Here is a 16,257-nt window from a genome sequence, read left to right as displayed (position 1 = left end):
TCCCCTTCAACCGGCAGCCACGTAGGAGAAAAGGCAGAGGAACGCGGAGTAACAAGATTGGTGTTGCGCTGTTTGAGAGCAAGAAAAAATAGGGAACTTGAGGGAAGTCAAGCTACTTGTGGCAGTTATACTACTTCTGCACCTTTCACTTTATTATTTGATGTCATGGCTCTGTAGAATTTACACTAATCGTTATGAACAAAAGGGGATTACATTATTTTAAAATACTTAGAGATTAAATAAAAGGCTCCTTGAAAAAAATGAATATTACATGCATTTGATCAGTTATGTCAAAGGGATTACTCTTCATATCATGTCAGCGACTACAGTTTAAGTCGAAAGTTTACATACACCTTAGCCAAATACATTTAAACTTTCGTTTTTCACAAATCCTGACATTTAATCCTAGTAAAAATTCCCTGTTTAGGTCAGTTAGGATCACCACTTTATTTTAAGAATGTGAAATGTAAGAATAACAGTACAGAGTGATTTATTTCATTCATCACATTCCCAGTGAGTCAGAAGTTTACATACACTCAATTAGTATTTGGTAGCATTGCCTTTAAATTGTTAACTTGGTCAAATGTTTTGGGTGCCTTCCCAAGCTTCCACAATAAGTTGGGTGAATTTTGGCCCATTCCTCCTGACAGAGCAGTTTGTAGGCTTCCTGCCTCACACACGCTTTTTCAGTTCTGCCCACAAATTTTCTATAGGATTGAGGTCAGGGCTTTGTGATGGCCACTCCAATTGCTTGACTTTGTTGTCCTTAAGCCATTTTACTACAACTTTGGAAGTATGCTGGGGTCATTGTCCATTTGGAAGACCCATTTGCGACCAAGCTTTATGAAGTGCACCAGTCCTCCTGCAGCAAAGCACCCCACAACATGATGCTGCACCCCCGTGCTTCACGGTTGGGATGGTGTTCTTCGGCTTGCAAACATCCCCCTTTTTCCTCCAAACATAATGATGATCATTATGGCCAAACAGTTCTTTTTGTTTCATCAGCCAGAGGATTTCTCCAAAAAGCTTTGTCCCCATGTGCAGTTGCAAACCGTAGTCTGGGTTTATTATGGCGGTTGTGAAGCAGTGGCTTCTTCCTTGTGCGACGGCCTTTCAGGTTATGTCGATATAGGACTCATTTACTGTGGATATAGATACTTTTGTACCCGTTTCCTCTAGCATCTTCACAAGGTCCTTTGCTGTTGTTCTGGATTGATTTGCACTTTCGCACCAAAGTACGTTCATCTCTAGGAGACAACGCGTCTCCTTCTGAGCGGTATGACGGCTGCGTGGTCCCATGGGTTTATACTTGCTACTATTGTTTGTATAGATGAACGTGGTACTCCAGGCGTTTGATTGCTCCCAAGGATGAACCAGACTTGTGGGAGTCTCCAATTGTTTTCTGAGGTCTTGGCTGATTTCTTTTGATTTTCCCATTATGTCAAGCAAAGAGGCACTGAGTTTGAAGGTACCTTGAAATACATCCACAGGTAACACCTCCAATTGACTCAAATGATGTCAATTAGCCTAACAGAAGCTTCTAAAGCCATGACATTTTCTGGAATTTTCCAAGCTGTTTAAAGGCACAGTCAACTTAGTGTATGTAATTTGTAAGTCGCTCTGGATAAGAGCGTCTGCTAAATGACTTAAATGTAAAATGTAATGTAAACTTCTGACCCACTGGAATTGTGATACAGTGAATTATAAGTGAAATAATCTGTCTGCAAAAAATTGTCAATTATTGTGTCAATAGTTTGTTAACAAGAAATTTGTGGAGTGGTTGAAAAATGAGTTTAATGACTCCAACCTAAGTGTATGTAAACTTCCGACTTCAACTGTATATGCAACRCAGTACTGTTAAAACAGATCTGGTGGCTATTGAATGCCAAGAGTATGGCATTAGCTACAAGAGCGGAAGAGTTTAACTCACCATGGGTGTCTTGTACTTGTGGATCACCACTTCTTTAGTTTCAGGAACTACAAGTGCAGGTGCAAGAGACAAAACAAAGGATTCAAGAGGTTGAAACCACCCTTCAAGAAAGAGTGTTAGAGCTGGGGGTTGCAGCGGGTGTAGCATGTGATTAGAGTTTTCAGACTATGAGAGGGTACGCAAAAGAGGCTGTGGGCCAAGAGTCCACACAAGTACTGAACTGGTTCAGAGTTCACACTTAGCTCGAAAATGATGCTACCTGATTTGCTTTGGGCATATGTTAGATTGGATCGAATCAAAAACACGGACACGCTTCACTTGGGCATGATGAAAATCTGAAGTCTAAGACGGTGGATACTCTCATATACTATCTGGAAATGTGTGGCATTTTCAAAATTACCTTTCTGCCACTGCTAGGTCTAGCAAATATATTTGATATTTAAGGGGGAAGGACAGTAGAATCAAAGTGCAACTTTGGGTGGTTCTTGTAGGCAAAATACGTTCTTCGTAAATCATCTCAAATGATAGTCTTTGCGAAGCGAAGTTCAATAATGCGCTAAGAAAGCCACTGTAGGTAGCTAGCCAGCTAATAAGCTAGCTAGTGCACTAGCTAGGTGAAGAATCCCCATCTCCCTCACTCAGTCACCAGCAGGGTTGGGTAGGTTACTTTCTTATTGTAATCTGTTACTACCTGTCCAAAATTGTAATCAGTTAAGTAACCTTTGGATTACCCAAACTCAGTAACATAGTTGATTACTTTTGGATTACTTACCCCTTATGAGGCATTAGAAGCAGTGGTGTGTAGTCATGGATACCAAGGGAAGCCTGGCTTCCTTGAAAAATTGACAAAAAATATATATATCTTTCGTCTCTTTGTGTTTTCAGAATTGTCCTTCAATTCGCAAGAGGCTGAATGTATATCATGGAGAAAGCATCCAAGAGAGCAACACAGCGCCCCTCTGTCTCYGTATGTGTAGGCCATCTATCTGATGCTGTCTGGTTTTAATAAAAAAAAAWRTTATTTCACCTTTATCTAACCAGGTAGGCCAGTTGAGAACAAGTTCTCATTTACAACTGCGACCTGGCCAAGATAAAGCAAAGCAGTGCGACAAAAAACAACACAGAGTTACAGTCTTAAAGAGTATGACATTGTTGCCACCCGTAGCATTGAATGCAAGGGAAGCCAGCGAACATTTGGCCTCCCTTGATAATTTTGTAATGAAAATAATAGCCAATCAGCGTTGCGCTGAACTGAGTGAGCTCAACTGTGAATGCTCCTGGCGCACCAAAAGAAAGTATCAAGGGAAGCCAGTTTGGATTTGGCTTCACTTCTTTCACATCGCTTCAAGAAAAATACGTAATTGACAGAAACAACTTCAATTGTTGCATCTTGTGTTGTCCTACGGTGGCTAGCTAGCTAGCTAAAATTGGCCATTTCCTTGCCATGGATAGCTAGCTAAAATTGGCCATTTCCTTGCCATGGATGGAGATAGGGATTTGGTTTTACTTAATWCTCCGTATTGGCCAATGATTATAAAAGCGATTCTGATCCAACCATAAATTCAGACATTGTGCCCCTGGACTGAGAGGTTGGAAGTTCAATAGCTATGTAGCTACTGTATATGTAGAAGGCTAATGTTAACTAGCTAATGTTGCCCACGAAAGGAAGTTAGGCTAGCGAGCAAGCATTTTAGCCAGGTAGCCTAGGACAACAAAAAATAAAAGTGTMTTTTGTATGACAGTCATAAATCAAATCGTATTGGTCACATACACATATTTAGCAGATGTTATTGCGGGTGTAGTGAAATGCTTGTAGTAGGGTGAGTCAACATGTTTTTCTCTGCATGCACACACAAATCAGAACAATGGACAGCCACATCATATTTAGCTTATGTTGATCAGACTATATTGCTTTTGGTATATTTTAGTTGTCACTACTAGACTAAGCATAGATGATTTGATGATGAAGTTAAAATGGTGCTGGAATAATGGAGGCAGCTCCTGTTTTCTTTGCAACTTGCGGTAACTCTCCTTAGTTCTAAATCAATAGTTTAGTTGTCCGAAAATGTCGTAAACATTAACTTGCTTGACCATGCTGTAGGTCACGTAACTGTTTGTTACATGCAATCTGCTTTGTGGACTTCACCGGACAGATGTTGCTCCCCGGTTTTGGGATGAAACAAAGGTGTGGTTGAATTCAGGGGCGCAACTTTGGTTTTAGAAGTAGGGGTGACACTTTTTTTAAAATCCAGTCGGATAAATATTCCAAACAGCCTCCCCGATCGCTCGGAGGCTGTCCGCATGGTCCTGGCTTCCCCAGTGATATTACCCATGCATCGCTACCGAGAAGAAGACAAAAAGTTTCCAAATGCATTTGGTGATTGTCATTGTGGTCTCTGACTGKTGGTCAGACTCACTCAGGTGGAACAAACTTAAATGTGTCCTTTTTCCAATGCTGAATTGAGAGAAAACGGTGTCATATTTTCCCCCTAACAAAAATCCTTACATGTCATCCAAAAAGTAATCCTCTAAAGTATCTACAATCTGATTACAATATTTTTGCTATGCCTGTTGTATATCCCCACAGATAACTTTCTACTGCGTCATTGCTAATTTATCCCGGTCAGCCTATGCTAGTTCCCAGTTAATGTAGCCTTGCTACTCACCTTTATATATTGTCTATTACAAATKAATATATCAGTATTGGGTTACAACATATAGTTCACATTCCTTGTTTCGCTGCATATTATGTAGGCTCCCATTACTGTTCCTCTGACTGGTCTATTCACCGTTGAGGTAAACCGTGGTCAGAACAGTATTTTGTTATATCCATTACAGCCATGTACAGGTTTATATTCCATCAAATCTTACTTCTATCCCTTTTGTTACCATGTATGCTTACACCCTGCATGTTATTTGTGCCTGTACATTCCTATTCTACAGTGTTGTATGTAACTGTAGGCCATTTAGGCAGTTCACCATTTGTGCCTGTTAATCTCTATGGAAAAATAAGGCACTCACTAGGCTGCAGTCCAAATACGCGATTTTTACCCCATCAGCCCTTGGTCTAGTAACTTTCCCTCGGGGAATCCCCATTGAAACCGGATGTAGTTTGATTGCCACCTTAAATGGGGGTCAAATTCACAAACGTTGTCCCCTTGGCCCTCGATTTTGCTTGACGGAGCGAGTGAAGAATTTGTCACTTGCAGGGTTGATATGACCCACAATTCAATGCAAACTGTAGTCACATGTCAAACTCTGGTGGCCGCAAAGGTATACATTTAATCAAGAAGGCTGCATTTTCGGCATGCCAGAAAAAATGATGACCCTAACTTGATAAAAAATATATCTAGACAACATTGATTTTAGCGTTGTAAAATTGGCTTAGTCTCATAGTGAGGAGCCTATAAACAGTAGATTCATAAACATATTTTTGGGGAATTCTGAAATTTGTATACACAACCGGACGTGATTGGGAGTCCCATAAGCCAACGTACAATAGGCCCAGCGTCGTTAACATTAATAGCCTTAGGTTGGTTGTTTTGAAGCTCAACTTCAAGATTTACACCAAGGACGTTGCCTCTTCGATCAACACTCCCTCGCTTGGGCAAGGAACACTCGGATGTGACGATGTAAAATGCCATTCAAGGGCTTAGAGTTCAGGGCCAAGGGCTGTCTACTTTGAGTTTGAAACGCAGCCGTTAAGAGTTGTCGTTTTCCAGCACCGCCCTTTCTGGCATGTTCACGGATGTCAGTCAGCCTTTGCAATTASAGCTATTACAGGGCTCGCCTAGTGGCAAGRTTTATATGCATATTGTTTACATGTGTATCMCCTATTATGTATATATACCAACCACATATTACRTATGCATATTTCTTAGGTATTCTTGCCATTATGTTTGTATACATTCCTTATGACTATTTATGCATATTCTTTTCTGTATGTTTATGCATATTTCCCCTGCTTATTTCCTATTGTATACCTATGTCAATGTTTTATCTAGTGAATTATTATACATGACTAATATTGTATTATCATTCCTTTTCTCTAGTAGAAATTTGTACTACTACATATTCACCATTATTCTGGTTACTGTGGAATTGAGGTGTTCACAGTGAATCAACGGCTTGCATCGTCTTTTTGACCGAAGACMCAGGGGCTAGGGTCGCACTCCCAGGGCATAACACACAGTATTCTACAAGCTATGCTGACTGGCAAACAGCCACTGCTAAGTTAGGTAGCTAGCCATCATCTTTCAAGCTAACTATGGAAAACTGCTTGTGTGAATATAACTTGGGGACAGTTTGGTTATGTTTCCACCATGTCTGCATACCAGACTACCATCTTGATGACTGTCTGCATAGTTCACCAGASATGAGTTCGCAAAGTTAGAGAATTTAGTCTGCCCAGTCCACAGCATGCGGCCAACTGCAAACACCTCTGACAAACAGCTGGCTAGTTTGTTTATTTAGCTTCGTTTCCGAGAACCACCCAAACTTCGACCTCGCTTCTAGCTTGCCGCCAGCTTTATCCTTGTGGTACATGTCAAACAGCTGTATGAGCTGGCTCAGTTTCTCACCTGATAAAAAATATATACACTACCGTTCAAAAGTTTGGGGTCACTTAGAAATATCCTTGTTTTTGAAAGAAAAGCAATTTTTTTGTCCATTAAAAAAACACAATTATTCAGAAATACAGTGTAGACGTTGGAAATKAGTATTGTAGCTGGAAACGGCTGATTTTTTAAATGGAAAATCTACATAGGTGTACAGAGGCCCATTATCAGCTGTGTTGCAATGGCACGTTGTGTTAGCTAATCCAAGTTGATCATTTTAAACGGCTAATTGATCATTAGAAAACCCGTTTGCAATTATGTTAGCACAGCTGAAAACTGCTGTTCTGATTAAAGAAGCATAAAACTGGCCTTCTTTAGACTAGTTGAGTATCTGGAGCATCAGCATTTGTGGGTTCAATTACAGGCTCAAAAAGGACAGAAACAAATAACTTTCCTTCTGAAACTCGTCAGTCTCTTCTTGTTCTGAGAAATGAAGGCTATTCCATGCGAGAATTTGCCAAGAAACTGAAGATCTCATACAACGCTGTGTACAGAAGGGATTCTGGCTCTAACCAGAATAGAAAGAGGAGTGGGAGGCCCCGGTGAACAACTGAGCAAGAGGACAAGTACATTAGTGACTCTAGTTTGAGAAACAGACTGGCAGCTTCATTAAATAGTACCCCAAAATACCATTCTAAATGTCAACAGTGAAGAGTTGACTCTGGGATGCTGGCCTTCTAGGCAGAGTTTCTCTGTCCAGTGTTCTTTTGCCCATCTTCATCTTTCCTTTTTATTGGCCAGTCTTAGATATGGCTTTTTCTTTGCAACTCTGCCTAGAAGGCCAGCATCCCGGAGTCGCCTCTTCACTGTTGACGTTGAGACTGGTGTTTTGCGGGTACTATTTATTGAAGCTGCCAGTTGAGGACTTGTGAAGCTTCTTTAAATCAGCACAGCAGTTTTCAGCTGTGCTAACATAATTGCAAAAGGGTTTTCCAATTATTAATTAGCCTTTTAAAATTATGGTTGCTGATAATGGGCCTATGTAGATATACCATTAAAAAAAATCTGCCGTTTCCAGCTACAACAGTCATTTCCAACATTAACAACGTCTACACTGTATTTCTGATCAATTTGATGTTATTTTAAATGGACAAAAGATGTGCTTTTCTTTCAAAAACAAGGAAACTTATAAGTGACCCCAAACATTTGAACGGTAGTGTAGGTTCTGTTGTTTCCTAAAAAGTGGTTTTTACTGCCCCCATTACTTACTGTTCCTAGATTTGTTTTGGTGAATAGATTCAACTGTTTGTAGCAGCAAGCCATTTGAACACAGACATCAAAATTATTGTGTAAAGAAGGACATATGTGGCCCACGGAAAAGGAAAGAACTCCCACTAATGGCTTGAAAATACAAAAAACATCAGTGTCACACAGTGTGAGCAAATGTGTACAGCAACAACAATGTAAAACAATGTGGAGAATGGGAAAGAAACAAAGCAGGACATTATAGRGGAAAAACAAAGTGTGTCAACTAAGAAACTGAATGCTTAAAGACACAAATACATAAGCTGTTAAAGGGATACTTTGGGATTTTGGCATTGAGGCCCTTTATCTACATCCCCATTGTCAGATTAACTCATGGATACAATGTTTATGTCTCTGCGTGCAGTTTGAAGGAAGTTGCTAACTGGCGCTAGTGCAATGACTGGAAGTTTATGGGCTCACGAAACTACATCCACGCAGGACACAGAGACATAAAAATGGTATCCACGAGTTCATCTGACTCTGGGGAAGTAGACGGCCAAAATCCCAAAGTGTCCTTTTAATGAGGCCCAACTCCCTAGACCAAGCTCAAAGCCAGTGTCGGTGGACAGACTTTTCATTAGTAACTGTGAACCTATGAAAGAGGGGACAATGATAAGTAGGGGTCGGAAAAAAGGGGGAGGGAATGGGGGGGGGGCAGTCAAAGCCCTCTGCTCCCCACATTGTCAAGTCGCCAGGTTTCTTGGCCYCAAAACCCCAAAGCACGGAGGAAAAAAACAACACTAGAGGGGTTTGCTTTTTTCAAGTGATGGAGAGGAGCAGAAAGTTTCAGTTTAATAAACGGTCAGGACAGGAAGAAACTCAGCCAAGGTTTACAAGAAAGGAACGAGGGGGATTCGGCATAAAGAATGAGGGGCATGAGAGAAGGCGGGAACGGAGAGGAGGAATGCTCTTACGTAAGGGAAAGGAGAAGAGAAAGGTGACAGCACTTTACCTGCTGGAGAATGAAGGTTTTCATAGCGGCAAGGATGAGGGTAACGTATTACAAAAGCAGCACAGAGACACGGCAGTAACCCAGTCCAGCGCTGATATAAATGGGGGCTATAACCTCACAGATCTAGGCCTCTCCTAACAATCTCATTGGTCACTGGTTGTCTGTTTCAAATATGGCAGTATAAACAGACACGATAAACCGTCTACACATCTTGAAGGAAATGCTCTAAATATCTAAATACTAGCCCTGGTCTCAGGAAAGGAATCCCCAATCGCGTTTAGTAGGCACCATTGGGAGAAAACGTTTTGAAATGGCTGAGATACTACCTGAACGTGCCTAAGAAAGTACATTTTCCTTTTCTTTCTGAAAACATTTTTTGTGCCTACTCAACGCAACCCAAATGTGGCCATTTCCAACAAGTTAGCAACCTTCTATCCTGAAGATCGAGCGAGATAATTCAGCTTCAACTGAGAACATCATTAACGTATGTGTCCTTTATTCCTAATGAGCGTTTAAAACAGTTCAAATACGATCTGTGGCTCCGCTTCCCTCTGCTCTGGGCTTTGATGAATTTCCCTCTCACGCACATAGCATCTTATTTGGTCGAGTGAACCCTAAAAACGATTTCCTACCCTAAAGCTCTCATTTCCAACATTTGATCCTTACAAAAGTCTGATGCAGAAACAAGCTGTGCATCAAGTCTTCCATCATAACACAGCAGGCCTGACTCCTAAGACCTCATGGTTAAAAACTAAAAACACAGCAGATAAAGACAGAAATCTCACAAATAGGGCTGTTTTCTCTTATTTTATAAATCAGCAATATATATGAAAATAAGCAAAGATTCATATTTGTGAGGGCTGGACTTCTCAAATTGCAAAATGAAACTAGCTAACTCTACCACTGACTATAATTTGCCCTGAGGTAAGCAAGAGCTGTTGTGAATCCACTGAACCCCGAGTCGTTGCAGTTGCTAACTCTGTGCGTCAGCGTTGCGTTTGTCGTGAGTTACTGCCGTGTCGAGTACAGACCTAGAATCAATAGATGTGGTAATTACCAAATTCCTCCAGGACAAAGACTCCCTTCACAGTATTGCACTTTTTAATGTGATTCAGCTCTATGAAAACCTAAAACAAAAAAAACAAAAAAACAACAAGACAGAACATTAGTAACTCAATGACATGCTGAAATTAAACATTTCAGAGAGAAAATGAACAACGTTAAATTCTCATCTAGTCAATACTAAAAGGGAAAGAATACAGAAGATGGTATATGCAAGCTTTTAAACGCTACCAAAATGAAATGGGACAGCACAAAACAGAAGTTTCCATGTTTGAATGCTTACATGGGCTGGGGTTAGGTGAGTAGATTGCATTGTGGAAATGTCTATGATGAAGTGAGTGCTATTAATGACTATTTGCTGAATGAAACTATAATATGGCAATTTGTTCGCACTATAGTGCCTTAACTAAACTGTGCATCAGCAAAGCTATTGTGGCCATTTGTTGTCAACAGTGAAGCAATGGCGACTGCTAACTCATTTCCGTTTTCCCTACTAATGCAAATGCACTGTGGCCCATGTAATGCTAAGCATACATGGAAATTCCATATGAAAACAGAGATGAGGACACATAACATAAAGTTTACCACACACAGCTAAAGAAATTGAGGAAAACGAACCCAACAAAAAAGTCATAACCGCTAACAAGCAAACACGGCAGAGGTTGTGTACCTTCCGCTCCTTGCAGGGGGAGAGAGCATGGAAGAGAAACGGTTTGGATTATTATCGGACAGAAGAGCACAAACACTGGACGGCGCTCAAAGAGGGCGCTGCACTATCCCCCAAAAACGATCAACATAATGGACGGGACTTGACGTATTAACAGCTATCAATGCCAATATACCTGCCACAGAAAATTCTACTGGAATGATGAAGTGCTAAACTAAAGTACAAAAAAATTGAAAAATAACTACTGAAAGTTGGTCTAGTCTATACTTTAAACAGCTGGACTTTTTTTTGTTGGTTCATTCCTGGGCCTAACCCAGAAAATGACATAATTACTACCAGTTTACCAAAACCAATCTCTGGTTGTAATGACATAATTTCAACCAGTTTTGACTGCTGGGAACCCATTCCCGCCCCCCATGCCCTCCATGCCCCCTCCTCCAGCAACGAGGGCTGGCACCAACAGCTCAGTAGTACAGGACCAAGAGGGCAGTCAGCCACATCGCCTCCCCAACAAAACAGGCTGCCGCCTTTAACAACCTCACCACTCTGTAACATGYCCGCGTATTTAACCCTACGGTGACCCATGTCTGTCACTGGAAGCTTGGGTGGGCCTGCACTGGCAAAATGTAATGGGTTGGCATTAAAAGTTCTTCACAACAAGACAGTTAAGTGTTTTTTTTAAATGTTTTATTGCATGAATGAGGTCTATGAATATGACATCTACTACTGGTGGATAAGCTCCTGCAGAGCTGACGTTGGAAAAAGAGGTGGTTTGAACTCTCCAAGCAGTATCTCAATGAGAACTATGGACCATTATCGTACAATCAGGTTGCACAAAGGTATGTGTTGTTCCTAAAAGGTAAATTAGGCTAAGTTGTCTGTAGTAGGGAAAAGGTATTATAACATTGACTGTGGTACCCTTGTTAAATTCTATATGATGATGATGATGATGTAACTGTTCTTCAACCATAGCACTGTGTTCTAACCTGTTTGTGCCTTCTTTTTGAAGCAACACTATCAAATACACTCTCGATTGGCCACTCCAATGTCTAGCCTTAATTCCTTTCAATTAGGTGCGCTGTGTGATCTAAAGAAATCAAGAAAGCAGTTCAAAGAGCTAGGACCTTTCATAAAGAAAGTAGTGGTCAAAAACATTGTTTTCTATTCTACTACAATTGAGTATTACTTTATGAGTAGGCATTCCCATGTGTTGATTCAATGCGTTTTTGCCCCAATCCTACAGTGTGATATGTCCAGTATGTTTCTTCACTATGGTTATATTAAATGAGTGCCACTCCTATGACCCTCAATCACCGGCGGAGCAATTGTATAATTGTTATTTCAGATTCCAAGCATTTCCTTTGGGTCCAAAAATATCTACTTGTGACAGTGGTGAGGACTGAGGTCAATTATATTCTTACTCAAGTTGATTCAGGAAATGGAATTGCCCCAACACCAAAAGTTGTGAATACTTGAGGTATTTTTCATCGAACTTTAATATGCAGGTCAAGGGGACAAAACTTTAAAAGGGAAAAATAAAATGGCAATTATTAATGAAAAGTCTTTGCGCAAGGTCATCTGTCTTACCTCTGATGCACAAATCTCTCTTACACAAACAGAACACTCGCCTTCCCCCACAAACAACAAGGTTTGGGCACCACAACTAAGAATGCTAAGTATTAACAGGCTATTTTAGTATTTATATAAAAAAAAATGTCCAATTATGATTATATAAAAATTTAAAAAATGTACCCCTTTTTTCTCCCCAATTTCATGATATCCAATTGGTAGTTACAGTCTTGTCCCATCGCTACAACTCCCAATACGGACTCGGGAGAGGCAAAAGTCGAGAGCCACGCGTCCACCGAAACACGACCTGCCAAGCCGCACTGCTTCTTGACACACTGCTGCCTTAACCCGGAGTAAACAGTGTACAGCTGGGGACCTGAAGTCCGCGTGCATGCCCCCGGCCTCCACAAGAAGTCGCTAGAGCGTGATGGGACAAGGACAACCCAGCCGGCCAAACTGTCCCCTAACCTGGACGACACTGGGCCAATTGTGCGCCGTCTCATGGTTCTCCCGGTCGCAGCCGACTGCGACACAGCCCGGGATTGAACCCGGATCTGTAGTGACGCCTCTAGCACTGCGATGCAATGCCTTAGACCGCTGCGCCACTCGGGAGGCCTTTAACAGAAGTGGATATGTGTTTTCATCTTGAAACATACATCTTAGTGACTGCACAAATAAATCATAGAAAGACAAAGCACAAAAATGAGTTATTCCTCTAAGGTCCTGATCAAAACAGTGACTGAAGTACCTTTAAAATGTACTCTGCTTTTTCAGTCAATTCAGTAGGCTATAAAAATGTATCAATGTCAAAGATAAACAACCATAAATGCCTTCTATTCTCTCTTTTGTTTTTTAAAGAGACCTTAGAGGAAGTGAGCCACTGTTGTGTGTGTGTGTGAGAGAGAGAAAGAAAACAGAAAACGAGGAGAAGAATTGCGGTGGTTGGAAGGAGGTTAAATGGTTTCGCGTGTGCGTGTGGTAATACAGGCCTCCTACCTGGCTGTGCATGAATTTGAGGTTGATGCCTTCCAGGGTGACTTGCAGCAGTCCTCCCTCGCCAGTCTTCATGTCCTGCACAGGGAACTCTCCACCCAGCTCTGGCCCTATGGAGAGAAGGACAGATCRCTTAAACCAAAGGATCCCTCCCCTATCCATTCCGCTGTACATCCCTTTCGAAAAGTGTTCGTGATAACAGACAGAAAAGTCTTTACTTGGCCAACTCAGCTGATTGACTCAAATGGTTATAGAATTTATTGGACGATAAAGCAGTAGGGTAGAGCTCACCTTCACTCAGAGTTATTCCTACATCCCAAAGTTCTACTTCTCCATAGACTACGAACTATTACTAACTGTTATTAACCCCTAGTGTAGCGGTATACAAACTTCTTCATCGGGACCCCGTTTTTTTTGGCCAAATGTAGTGACAACCTTAAAAATCGGCACATTTCCATTTTTACATGAACAAATAACCTTTATTTCATGACATTTTCATCTCTCTTATCAAAATGAAAAGAAACCAATAAATTCAATAATTCCTTTTTCAAATGATMTCTCTCAAAAGCGTTTGTATATATTGTCTCATACATTAATCTGTACTCTTCATTTCTTTGAAATATATTTTGGTGACCCCACTGCAATTCCTCTAGGTCCCGACCCAGACTTCGAATACCACTGCCCTAGGGCTATCCATTTTCAAAACGCAGGGCAAGAATACATTGGTGCTGCCTCAAAGAAGGAGACTCCAGCCAAACGTGCACACCCACATACCTGGTTTAATGCTCTGCTGTCGGGCAGCAGCTCTTTCCATGCTGTCCTTCACACAGTAATACAATTCGCGACACTAGACAACAAAACATTTGAATTCAGATTATGGAATACAAAAAGTGGCTGTACAAAAGTCTGACACGAAAGTCACAATTCAATTTACAGTCACCTTAGTCACAGGTTCCACTAACACGGATATCATGGTGTTCATAATTGCTAGTTGCATTTCAGTACTCAAAGCGCTAACGGTAGGGGCTCACCTTCTTGGTGTAGAACTTGTTGAGTTGGGTCTCCTGGCCATTGCGTCTCCACAGACACAGGACCTTGGTCTTGGGGCAGTAGGTCATGTTGATGAGCTTCTCGTACCACCAGCGCTCATACACTGTGCCGATGTTGCTGCGCAGGACTATACAGTCGTCACACACCTGAATGGGGGAAATGGACAGAGGCAAAGGATGCAATTATTTGATATCCACTGTAGAGCTAAACGCTAGATCTACTGAAACTACAAATTGCAGAGTTTGACAGTTCTTGACGATGATTTGTAAATTTGATCTATTCAGATACTCGTCAGGCTATCTCTGGGGGCACAATAAAAAGAAAACATGAACAAGGCCTACTGTATGTACAAGGAAGGGCTGGGAAAGTGAATGCTGAAAGTGTCTCTCATACCTCCATGAAGAAGATGTCCCCCGTGGTATCTGTCCCAGCATGCACCACGAAGGTCTGCTTCTTGATGTGACGGCTTCCGCTAGGTCTGATGGACAGCTCGCGGCCATTCTGAAATATGAGTGAACAAGACTTTTTACCCTTCTACAATTTCTGCGGCCCCGTGAAAATCTAACATAATAAATAAATCCCCATCAAAATGCATCCGTTTAAGCTAGAGATATGTTTTTTTGTTGTTGCATGGGCTGCGTCTCAATCCACCATATTCGCCGAGATCGCCCTTCCACATCTGTGGTGAAAGGTGGCAGAATTAGAAGAACTGTGTTTGTCAGACCATGAGATATCCAGAAGATCGGTCCTCTCCCAAAAACGTCTGAACGGTTTGGCCTATAAAACTATGACTCCTCTGTAGAAAGATGACTCATGAACCCAATGGTGTTCTCCGTTTTGCTCTACGAAGTTGGTACATCCCCTTCTGCCAACTTCTGTCTGTAGCCTCTGAACAGTTTGGGCTACACAGTAATATGACCCCTCTCTGTGGAAAGGCGAGTCTCTCACAAACACGTTCATGTTGGTTGTTTTGCTCTAGGATGCCCACAAGGCCTCAAGACTCATCTGAAGGTACCCGGTACCATTTTTTTTATCAATGGAAGTATATATGGAGATTAGAGGTCGACCGATTATGATTTTTCAACACTGATACCGATTATTGGAGGACCAAAAAAGGCTGATACTGATTAATCGGACGTTTTTTAAAATGTATTTGTAATAATGACAATTACAACAATAATGAATGAACACTTATTTTAACTTAATATAATATATCAATAAAATCAATTTAGCCTCAAATAAATAATGAAACATGTTCAATTTGGTTTAAATAATGCAAAAACAAAGTGTCGGAGAAGAAAGTAAAAGTGCAATATGTGCCATGTAAAAAAGCTAACGTTTAAGTTCCTTGCTCAGAACATGAGAACATATGAAAGCTGGTGGTTCCTTTTTAACATGAGTCTTCAATATTCCCAGGTAAGAAGTTTTAGGTTGTAGTTATTATAGGAATTATAGGACTATACCATTTGTATTTCATTAACCTTTGACTATTGGATGTTCTTATAGGCACTTTAGTATTGCCAGTGTAACAGTATAGCTTCCATCACTCTCCTCGCTCCTACCTGGGCTCGAACCAGGAACACAACGTCAAGCAGCGTTACCCATGCAGAGCAAGGGGAATAACTACTCCAAGTCTCAGAGCGAGTGMCGTTTGAAACGCTATTAGCGCGCACCCCGCTAACTAGCTAGCCATTTCACATCGGTTACACCAGCCTAATCTGGGAGTTGATAGGCTTGAAGCACAGCGAAGAGCTTCTGGCAAAATGCAGGAAAGTGCTGTTTGAATGAATGCTTACGAGCCTGCTGCTGCCTACCACCGCTCAGTCAGACTGCTCTATCAAATCATAGACTTAGTTATAACATAATAACACACAGAAATATACGATGCCGTAGGTCTCTTGACACTACAGGGGGTGCTGTTTTCAACTTGGACATTTATCGTTCCCAAATATTAAACTGCCTCGCACTCAATTCTTCTCGTACAATATGCATATTATTATTGACTATTGGATAGAAAACAATCTCTAGTTTCTAAAACCGTTTGAATTATGTCTGTGGGGAACCAGAACTCTTTCTGCACGAAATTCATGACGGAACTGCGAAGGTCTGAAAACGAGGCTCTGTTCTCAGATCAGTTTAAAGCTCTGTATGTATCCTCTATGGGTCGCCATGA

At 41.2% G+C, this 16,257-nt stretch overlaps 1 protein-coding gene across 15 annotated transcripts in view; it reads right to left on the bottom strand.

Moving 5' to 3' along the window:
* Positions 1-1,701: 1,701 nt before the first annotated feature.
* Positions 1,702-16,257, bottom strand: part of madd (MAP-kinase activating death domain) — a 79,367-nt gene continuing 64,811 nt past the window's right edge. For 12 of the 15 annotated variants that reach the window (XM_070445330.1, XM_070445327.1, XM_070445329.1 and 9 more), the window contains 6 exons: positions 14,478-14,585; positions 14,066-14,230; positions 13,809-13,881; positions 13,038-13,144; positions 9,801-9,870; positions 1,707-1,977 (listed from right to left, as the gene is read on the bottom strand). In XM_070445330.1, the coding sequence (XP_070301431.1) occupies positions 1,922-1,977; positions 9,801-9,870; positions 13,038-13,144; positions 13,809-13,881; positions 14,066-14,230; positions 14,478-14,585 (579 nt within the window). In that variant the 3' untranslated portion in view covers positions 1,707-1,921. Of the gene's footprint in view, positions 1,978-9,800; positions 9,871-13,037; positions 13,145-13,808; positions 13,882-14,065; positions 14,231-14,477; positions 14,586-16,257 lie in introns of all 15 variants that reach the window. The other 3 variants (XM_070445322.1, XM_070445323.1, XM_070445331.1) reach the window with 2 other exon arrangements.

This window comes from Salvelinus sp. IW2-2015, linkage group LG10 (assembly GCF_002910315.2).
Source record: "Salvelinus sp. IW2-2015 linkage group LG10, ASM291031v2, whole genome shotgun sequence".
Taxonomy (NCBI): domain Eukaryota; kingdom Metazoa; phylum Chordata; class Actinopteri; order Salmoniformes; family Salmonidae; genus Salvelinus; species Salvelinus sp. IW2-2015.
The sequence above is the reverse complement of the archived record's forward strand: the minus strand, read 5'-3'. Positions and strand labels throughout refer to the sequence as shown.